General features: G+C 53.4%; 2 protein-coding genes across 3 annotated transcripts; one reads left to right on the forward strand and one right to left on the reverse strand.

Moving 5' to 3' along the window:
- The first annotated feature begins 48 nt into the window (after positions 1-48).
- PREB (prolactin regulatory element binding) lies at positions 49-3,391 on the forward strand. The gene is made up of 8 exons (XM_014546640.1): positions 49-646; positions 845-1,065; positions 1,259-1,339; positions 1,436-1,560; positions 1,750-1,923; positions 2,069-2,141; positions 2,326-2,485; positions 2,670-3,391. The coding sequence occupies exons 1-8, from the start codon at positions 535-537 to the stop codon at positions 2,762-2,764; spliced, it is 1,041 nt and encodes a 346-aa protein (XP_014402126.1). The 5' UTR covers positions 49-534; the 3' UTR covers positions 2,765-3,391.
- On the reverse strand, positions 3,343-8,729 carry ABHD1 (abhydrolase domain containing 1). Of its 2 annotated transcripts, XM_005874871.2 has the most exons (9): positions 8,529-8,729; positions 5,511-5,671; positions 4,999-5,181; positions 4,768-4,813; positions 4,504-4,616; positions 4,205-4,378; positions 3,985-4,033; positions 3,727-3,892; positions 3,343-3,620 (listed from the first exon to the last, which is right to left on the reverse strand). In XM_005874871.2, the coding sequence occupies exons 1-9, from the start codon at positions 8,628-8,630 to the stop codon at positions 3,409-3,411; spliced, it is 1,206 nt and encodes a 401-aa protein (XP_005874933.1). In that variant the 5' UTR covers positions 8,631-8,729; the 3' UTR covers positions 3,343-3,408. The 2 variants fall into 2 exon arrangements, with proteins under 2 accessions (XP_005874933.1, XP_005874934.1); XM_005874872.2 differs by lacking the exon at positions 4,999-5,181.
- Positions 8,730-8,735: the final 6 nt, after the last annotated feature.

Below are 8,735 nucleotides of genomic sequence, written 5' to 3' on the forward strand. Positions count from 1 at the left end.
CCCCCGCCCCGCGGAAATCCCCGGTGAGCCGGGCGTCCGACGCGAATTTCAGCCGAGAGCTTAAGCACAGGGCTATGGAGAGAGGCTAAGGTAAAGTCGCGCTTCCGCTGCACCCCGGGAGCAGCTCGGGGGGTCCTGTCCTGGCTGTTCTGGGAGCCCCGAGCCGTGCTCAGCAGCGGCGACCGTGCTGCGTGTGGCCCTTGGGCTAGGTCTCCTTCCCTCTTCTAAGCGTCTCCCTATCGCTCTGTGAACTGGAGGTAATGATCCCAGCCCGGCCTGCTGTACGGATTTGTGAGGTTCAGAAAAAAACACGGGTTGGGGGCTGGAGAAAGCCTGGTGAACTAGGAAGTGCGGTCAGCAAAGGGTCAGGTATCAGACCACCGGAGGCAGGTCTGCCCTTGAGCTAAACCGGGCACCCCTGAACCTCGCCCATGCCGGTCCCCTCTCCCACAGCACTTTCTGCAGCTGGAGCAGATTAACGGGCGGCTGAGCGCCTCCTTGCTGCACACCCATGACACGGAGACGCGGGCTACTATGAACTTGGCGCTGGCTGGCAACATCCTTGCTGCAGGGCAGGATGCCCACTGTCAGCTCCTGCGCTTCCAGACCCACCAGCCGAAGGGCAAAAGCAAGGCAGAGAAGGCAGGTGAGAAGCCGGCCCTCCAGCTTTTGGGAAAGGGATGAAACGGGTCAGATCGTTCCCACCTTGGTCTCTGAAGGAGAGGGGCGGGAAGGGGGGTCATGGTCGCAGGCGGGAAGCTGGATGTTCACCAGCCGCGTAGAGGGGGGGCCGGTATCGCTTACTCACAGGAGCCTGGACGCTGGTGGGCTGTTTGTGTGGCAGGCACCAAGGAGCAGGGGCCTCGACAAAGAAAGGGGGCGGCCCCCCCAGAGACGAAATCTGGAGCTGAAACCCACCAGGAGGGGGTGGAACTGAGAGTAGAGAATTTGCAGGCGGTGCAGACAGACTTCAGCCCGGATCCGCTGCAGAAAGTTGTATGCTGCAACCACGATAACACCCTGCTGGCCACGGGAGGCACCGATGGCTGCGTGCGCGTCTGGAAGGTACGGTTTTTCGGGGGTGAGGGAGGATGTGCGTCCTCAGCAGCAAGGCCAGAATTGCGAGAAAGCGAACGTGGGTTCTGGGAAGTAGTGAGCGAAGTCTGCGGCGAGCGGCCTTCAGAAGAGAAGCCGGTGGGAAGCACCGCGCTCTAGTGGGTACCCGGGCGTTATAACCATGGTGGTGGTTTGGCTGCAGGTACCCAGCCTAGAGAAAGTGCTGGAGTTCAAAGCCCACGAAGGGGAGATTGAGGACCTGGCTTTGGGGCCGGATGGCAAGGTGAGGAGGCGAGAGGGTGGCAAAAGGTGGTGATGCTGCTTGTTCTGTACGTGGATCTCCTAACTGTCCCTCCTCGAACTCTTGATTCCTGACCAGTTGGTAACTGTGGGCTGGGACCTTAAGGCCTTCGTGTGGCAGAAGGATCAGCTGGTGACACAGCTGCACTGGCAAGAGAACGGACCCACTTTCTCTAACACGCCTTACCGCTACCAGGCCTGCAGGTGTGAAGGTCCTGGAGGGTGGCTCAAAGGCTCAACCTTTGTGTGGAAGGGGAGTGGGAAAAGACTTGGGGGAAGCTGGTAGCCTTGGCGAGTATTACCTCGGGCCTAACCAGGGTGCAGGAGGGTACAAAACTCTTGAGGAGGGCTGGGCAGGCCCCAGGCGCTGAACCGCTTCTCACTGGCCCCCAGGTTTGGGCAGGTTCCAGACCAGCCTACGGGGCTACGACTCTTCACAGTGCAGATTCCCTACAAGCGTCTGCGCCAGCCCCCACCCTGCTACCTCACAGCCTGGGACGGCTCTACCTTCTTGCCTCTTCGGACCAAACCCTGTGGCCATGAAGTCATTTCCTGCCTTACTGTCAGGTCTGAGACAGTGCTGGCGTGGCTTGGTGTGAGGGTGGCTGGGGAGCTCCACAAGGTCCTGCTGGAGTCCCTGAGGACTCTTGTTAGTGAAGGAGTGTTGCTGCGCAGGCCTCCAGGACAATGAACGCTCTGTTGTTTGTTGCAGTGAATCGGGCACCTTCCTAGGCCTGGGCACAGTCACTGGATCTGTTGCCATCTACATAGCTTTCTCTCTCCAGGTAATGGGTAGAAGTGGGCACAGTCCTGGGGGCTCTTTGGGGTGGGGACTGTAGGCCTGCTTCTACCATGAGTGCAGGGCGGAGTCTGGCCCAGCCTATAGAGGGAAGCCTGGGGGGCAGGGGACATGTTTCCAGAAGGAATGTTTCCCACTGAGCCTTCCTTCCCTTGTTCTCCTGTCCTTAGCGCCTGTACTACGTGAGGGAGGCCCATGGCATTGTAGTGACGGACGTGGCCTTTCTACCCGAGAAGGGTCGCGGTCCAGAGCTCCTTGGGTCCCACGAAACTGCCCTGTTCTCTGTGGCTGTGGATAGTCGTTGCCAGCTGCACCTGCTACCCTCACGACGTGAGTCATTGGGGCGGGCAGGTTCCACCCCACCTTTAGCTGTAGCAAAAATTTGCCTCATGGAGAATGGGCTGCTCATTTATAGCCATCTGTCCCCTACTTGAATGGAGTCGGTTGAGGGTTCTGTGTTTTGGCATGTGAAGCCCCTTTGCCCACTGACTTCTTCTCTTATTCTCCCCTGCAGGGAGTGTTCCTGTGTGGCTCCTGCTGCTGCTATGTGTTGGGCTTATTGTCATGACCATTCTGCTGCTCCAGAGTGCCTTTCCAGGTTTTCTTTAGTCTCCTGCTCCCAGGGAACCAGGGGCCTGGGACTCTGCCACCTTCTGGACCAGAGTGGAGGCCCCGACACCATTGTTCACTCCACGTCTACCTGGGTCCACAGCAGAGGTGGCCTCTGAGGAGACCTGACAGGAACTGCCTGCCCTTCCCAGTTAAAGCTTGACTGTGGCCTTGTGTGACTGAGTTCTGGGAACCCTGAATTCATCTTTGGATCCACTCAGGACAGTGGTGTCTGCAGCCCAGGCCACACCACCTGCCTCCTCTCCTCTGTCTGCTAGGGGCTCCAGAGTTGAGCTTATCCTTTCTCCAGAAATATGTGAAGGTGCCCCAGAATTTGGAGTCACTGCTGTCCTTTCTGCAGAAGCAATCCGTTTCTCCTCCCTCACAACCTGTGGCCCATTGTCCTTCACATGAGCCCCTTGTGTTTGCTGGGGCAAACACCTGCCTGGGAAGGAAGGAGCAAAAGGAAGACCCAGGCAGTAATCTGTGGGTTCAGCTGGGTAGCTCTCAGCCAGCCAGGCTAAGTTCCTAGATGGTCTACCCTAGCTTTGAGAGAAGGGAAAGTGAACCTCAGCCCGTTTGACAGGAAAAGTTGATATTTAATAAACAGGGAAGACTGAACTGAGACCCAACCGGCACTGTTGTCAGCTCTTGCCTCCCTCGGAAGGTGACAGAGCCCTGTGGCCCAGCAGTTCTGCCGAGTGCTGGAAGATGGCTTTGGCGTACTGATGGAAGAGGCGGCTTATGTAGCAGTGCTGCCAGGGGAGGAGGCCTTCCAGGAAGCCGATGTGGCCGCCCTGGGCTGTGACGAGCAGGGCGACGTGGGGCGATTGTTGGGCCGCTTGTAGCGGAAAGGCTGGAGGAGGGGTTGGAGAGGAGGTCTGAGAACCCAGGCTCTCTCCACTTACACCACGTGGCCCATTGTCCTTCGGGCCTAAAGCATCAAGATTCGGGGTGCTCACCACAGGCTGGGGAGAAGGGGTCGTCCGCTGCATTGAGGCAGAGCACAGGTATCTGGATGGCATCCACTTTGGTTCTTGGGCTTGCTGCCTGGTAGTAGGTAGTACAGTCTTTATAGCCAAAGGCCACAGCTGTGTAGCGCTCATCAAATTGACGTATTGTGCGGGCCTGTGGAGGGTGGGATAGGCTAGGTTAAGGATAAGGAATAGGAAGATAATGGAAGAGTAGTTGGAAGAGGGGAGATGGTTGAAAGACTATACCTGTATCACAAAGTCTACATTGACCTCCTTTTCCATCACCTTTCTGTTTCTGCAAAAGAGCACAGGTTTGGCTCTCCTCCTGGACCTGACCCAGAGCCCCAGGCCTCTTTGATTTCATGAGTGAAAAAGCCCAGATAGAACTGACCCAAGCACTGGGAGGACCTGGCATGCCTGCCATCCTACCCTGTTTGCTGCCCCCTCCCACTTGCCAAGACCCTACCGGTCCACAACTCGGCAGAGCTCGGCAGTGAGGCGCTGATTGAAGAGCAGTGAGTTGAGCGGGGTCTCCAGGGAGCTGGTGGTCTCAAAGGAATCCCAGCATGCAGATAGCGTCAGTGCTGCCACCAGCCCTGCAGCCTGCCCCATTCGTGCCAGGTGGTTCAGCACTAATATCCTGCAGGATTGGACCAGTGACCATGAAAGAAGGGTTTGCATTAGTGAGTTGGGGCAGAGGAGACATAGAGGAGGAAAGAAACACAGGGAGACTGGGCGTTTGGGTTAAGTCCAGGCGGCCTTTACCCTCCAAGAGAGATGCCCACGGCCAACAGTGGAGCTTGGGAGTAGCGGCGCTTTATGTGGTTCACGACTGTCTCCAGATCTTCAGTATTGCTGGCACAAAAGGTCCTGTGGGTCTGAGGCAAACCAGGTCATTGGGTAAGGAGGGAAGCCCTGGCCAGAGGCAGAGAAATGGGAGGGAGATGGGAGGAGAGGTAAGTAGAGCCCCAGGGCCCAGGATCTCCAAGGATCTTCCTCAGAGCTGTTCTGAGGAAGCAGGGTACTCACCAGCAGTTCTTCCCCATGGCAGCCCCGGTTATTGAGTACAACAGCCCTGTGGCACACGGGTACATCTTAGCCAGGCTGTCTCTAGAAGCCCCTCCCCTTTGCCAGCCTTCAGAAAGACCCCCGGCCAAAGGTGCCTTCCAGGTAGCACCACCTCCCCATAGCTCTGCATTGACCTCCCTATTGCCAGTTCTCAGATACCACCCTGCTCCTCTGGGTTGGGTCCATCCTTACCTATAACCATCCCTCAAAGCTTGGTCAACTAGATGCAAGATATATGTCTCCTGGCTATTGCCTATAATACCAGGAAGCAGTAACACAATGGGCTGGGTGGCAGGGTCAGGGTATTGACTGTTGTCAGGCTGGCCAGCCCAGTCTAGCAGGAGCTGTCCTCCATCTGGAGTGTGGAGGACTTCACTGTGGTTTTGGAGAAAAGGACACACAAAGATACCATTAGGTACTCCATATACTTTAAGAGGTTTGCCCCTGTCCCACCAAAACAACTCCCAAACTTCCCATTGCCATCTTTTGCGGGCATACATTATGCGAAACAAGACTATAACAAGGTGTAATAGGGACATAAAAGGTTCAATATTACCTCATGGTTGTGCAGTTAAATAGCCCTCCATATAGCCACTCGTTTTTACCCTCAACACACTGTGAGGTGGATGGCAAAGATTACCTTCATTTTAAAAGAGATTGCCCTATACTTGCAGCTTGGTGTTCCCCCCTCTCTCCCTTCTTACCTCCAGTAAGAGACTGGAGGCCGAGGATGCAGTAAGGCTCGGAAGATGGTTTGTAGCCGCCCCTCAAAACACCATAGCGTCGGATAGAAAGTTTCCACAGTGATTGGACAGTGCTGCTCCAGGAAGGCCAGAAACCGGGACCCAGTCACCAGTTGAGGCCTCTGCAATCACAATACAATCTGCCTCACTCCCTGATTTTTGTGCCAAGCCAGAGAGGGCATTGCTTCAGCTGGGAATGAGTCTAGCATACCCTAGTCTGGAATGGCCAAGTCACCTGTGTTAGTACAGTCCAGCTAGAGGCCCAGAGAACTGCCGTCCTGGAGTGTCACCTCTCCAGAACTGACCCTGCAGACTCAGCCAGGCTGGGAGCTGCAGCTTCTGACTGGGTGCTGACTCCCCCACTTAGCCTATCCATGCCCCAGCCCCACTTTGGAGAGAGCAGTAATACAGATAAATTGCCCAGCTGATCCCCTGCAGGAAGGATTGGGACCCCAGACAGAGGCTGAAGAAATGTAGCACCATTCAACCTGTCACCTTTGTCTTAAAGTTGCATTTTCCACACTGTCATCTTTCTAAAACTAGCGCTAGCCGAGCTGGCTCCCTGATTTGAGCACCCCATTGCTGCATATTCCTATTCCCTACTGTGTGCTCACTGCTGAAGGGCTTCTTCCTGCCACAGCACCTCATTGTCTCCCTCTTGGGCCCCTGCTGTTAGGCCATACTCTAAAGGAGGACTAGTCCCCATGTGACTCGGTTTCCCCTTCCTTCATGCCAGTCGGGGAGAAGGCAACAGGGATGGGACAACAGCGACAGGTGAGGTGAGTGAGCACTCCACCCTGACTTACAACCCCTCTGCTTGGTTCTTCCGGGTAGACCAAGTGAATGAGAAGGACTAGCCACATAGGAGGCGTATGAAGGAGTATGCTGTGCAGACTCGAAATCGAAATTGCATTTCTGTCGCAGGCCCTAAGGAACCTAAGGACTAGATTCCTCTCTCTTCTGCAGTCTTGGTTCTCGAAGGGGGCTAGGTAAATGATGAGCTGGTGAGGCCAGGTTGGTAGTGTGTTTGAGATGTGACTCTCACCCTGGCCCTTAAGCCCCGGGATAACACCTGTGATTCATTGTGTGCTACATTCAGGCACTAGGCTAAGCCCAACCTTATGAGATAGGATATTTTATAAGTGAAGAAACTATCACTCACAGAGATTAAGCTGTTTCCCAAAATCGCACAGCAAACAAGAGGCAAAGCAGAATTAACGTTATATTACCACTAATACTAGGAGGTAAAATTTATTGAGTGCTCATTATGTTCCAAGCATTGTGCTAAGTATTTTTACAAGATTATATCCTGTGATTTTCACAACAGCTCTTTAAGTAATGTGATCCCTCTGTGGATACAGGCTTGAATGTCCAGTAACTTGTCAAAGGTCATGAAGCTTGCTAAACCTAGTTAGTGGGGGAGCTGCGATTCAAACCCACGTCTGTTCAACTCTAGAGCTTGTGCTCTTAGTCACTATACTATATATTACCTCCTAATCATCAAGATTTTGAGTTATCAATTTATTAAATTCTTGGTCAAGCAGCTCAGTGGTGTAGAATAAGGTCCTAATAAATTAGGTCACAGGTTTGATTTATGTGGGTTTCATTTTAACTATAGTGAAGTATTTCTTGCCTCATTCCTGAGAATTAAATAGTCACATGCCCATTGGTCACTGTGGATCAGCGGTTCTCAACCTGTGGGTCGAGACCCCTTTGGCGGCCGAACGACCCTTTCACAGGGGTCGCCTAAGACCATCCTGCATATCAGATATTTACATTATGATTCATAAAGTAGCAACATTACAGTTATGAAGTAGCAACAAAAATAATTTTATGGTTGGGTCACAACATGAGGAACTGTATTTAAAGGGCCAGAAGGTTGAGAACCACTGCTGTGGATGAATCAAAACCAGTCTGTTCCATGCTAGACCATACAAACGCCACATCATCAGGGCCTCCGGAATGGCACTTTTCCTGCATTTTAACCAGTAGGTGAAAGTCAAGGAAGGGTTTGCAGAATGAAGTGCCAGAGGTCTCTGACTTCTTCATGGCGTGTTGCAAGCAAAGGAAAATGTTAAGGTCTGAAATGAGTGACTTCCAAATCAGACATATAAAGTAAGATTTATAGGGTATTGTGAGGTTTGGACTTTTTAAATGGTTTTATTAAGGCAGACTTCTTGTATAAAAAATATATGTGAATGTTGAAAGCTCTGGAAATACAGAAAAGTCTAGGTAACATTAAAATTCCCTATTCATAAAGGGCTTGAATCAATAGGTTTCTTGTTAGACTCAGCTACTTAAAACAGAGTTCAATAAAGATTAAATCTTTAGATTTTTCTGGATATGTAAATTATGTACTTTACCTAAATTTCAGTGAGAATATAATCTCCAAGTTCATCAAAATCAGCCTCTTCATACTTTCTCACTTCACTAGACATGGAGAGCCCAGGACTTAAAACAAGGCTGAATGAGCAAGGGCAGCTGGGTTATCCATTAATCCCCAGCCGGGGAAGCAAGGCCTACTGCTATCTGATGGGGCGGTGCTGGGAGTTAGCCACAACCCCCAGGCTCAGGTTCCTTCATTCAGTGCAGCTAATGAGGAACTTCGCTAGACTGCTGGGGAAGACAAGGAAACATCGCCGGAAGTTTTCCTTTCCACCCCGCCTCCCCAAACGTCTGTCCACATCATGGAGAGCAGAACCCCTCCGATGCCCGAAAGGCCCATCTGGCAAGCGGAGCAGGAGATATGCAGAGGATCTAGGCAGGCAAAGGAATGGCTCTCCAGAAGGCAGTGATTAGCAAAGTGAGCCTGGCTGGAGCGCGGGGCGGGGTGGTGTGGAGTTGGGGCGTCAGGTTTCACCTGGGAAGCGAGGCCCAACCATGCCAGCTCCCACAAAGGGCTCGGCCTCCCTGCTGGAAGCTGCCCCCTAGACCCGAGCACCCGCAACTCCCCGGCCAGAGCTCTGGACCCGCACCCACCTGGGGCACACATGCCCAGTAGTAGCCCAAGTAGAGGGCAGTGCCAAGGCTCAAAAGCAGAAAGAACAGATTTGTCCCGGGACACAGGGAGAGACTCAGCATCGCGTGGCTGGGTTTCTGCTCCCGAGGTCTTGACTGGCTCCAGGGCCTTGGTTCCGACTACAGGTCCGCAGGTGAGCGCCGGCCTCACCGCCGCAACCGATTGGA

This window comes from Myotis brandtii, unplaced genomic scaffold, assembly GCF_000412655.1.
Source record: "Myotis brandtii unplaced genomic scaffold, ASM41265v1 scaffold454, whole genome shotgun sequence".
In the NCBI taxonomy this organism is placed as follows: domain Eukaryota; kingdom Metazoa; phylum Chordata; class Mammalia; order Chiroptera; family Vespertilionidae; genus Myotis; species Myotis brandtii.

What these genes read in the sequence shown, in the direction of transcription:
- ABHD1 (XM_005874871.2), bottom strand. Translation starts at nt 8,630, where the DNA reads ATGCTGAGTCTCTCCCTGTGTCCCGGGACAAATCTGTTCTTTCTGCTT. An exon ending in GTGGGCATCTCTCTTGGAGG is followed by an intron (nt 4,379 to 4,503) that starts GTAAAGGCCGCC and finishes CCAATCCTGCAG; the next exon opens with GATATTAGTGCTGAACCACC. An exon ending in ATGTAGACTTTGTGATACAG is followed by an intron (nt 3,893 to 3,984) that starts GTATAGTCTTTC and finishes CACCCTCCACAG; the next exon opens with GCCCGCACAATACGTCAATT.
- PREB (XM_014546640.1), top strand. Translation starts at nt 535, where the DNA reads ATGAACTTGGCGCTGGCTGGCAACATCCTTGCTGCAGGGCAGGATGCC. An exon ending in GCTGCGTGCGCGTCTGGAAG is followed by an intron (nt 1,066 to 1,258) that starts GTACGGTTTTTC and finishes GTTTGGCTGCAG; the next exon opens with GTACCCAGCCTAGAGAAAGT. An exon ending in TACCGCTACCAGGCCTGCAG is followed by an intron (nt 1,561 to 1,749) that starts GTGTGAAGGTCC and finishes ACTGGCCCCCAG; the next exon opens with GTTTGGGCAGGTTCCAGACC.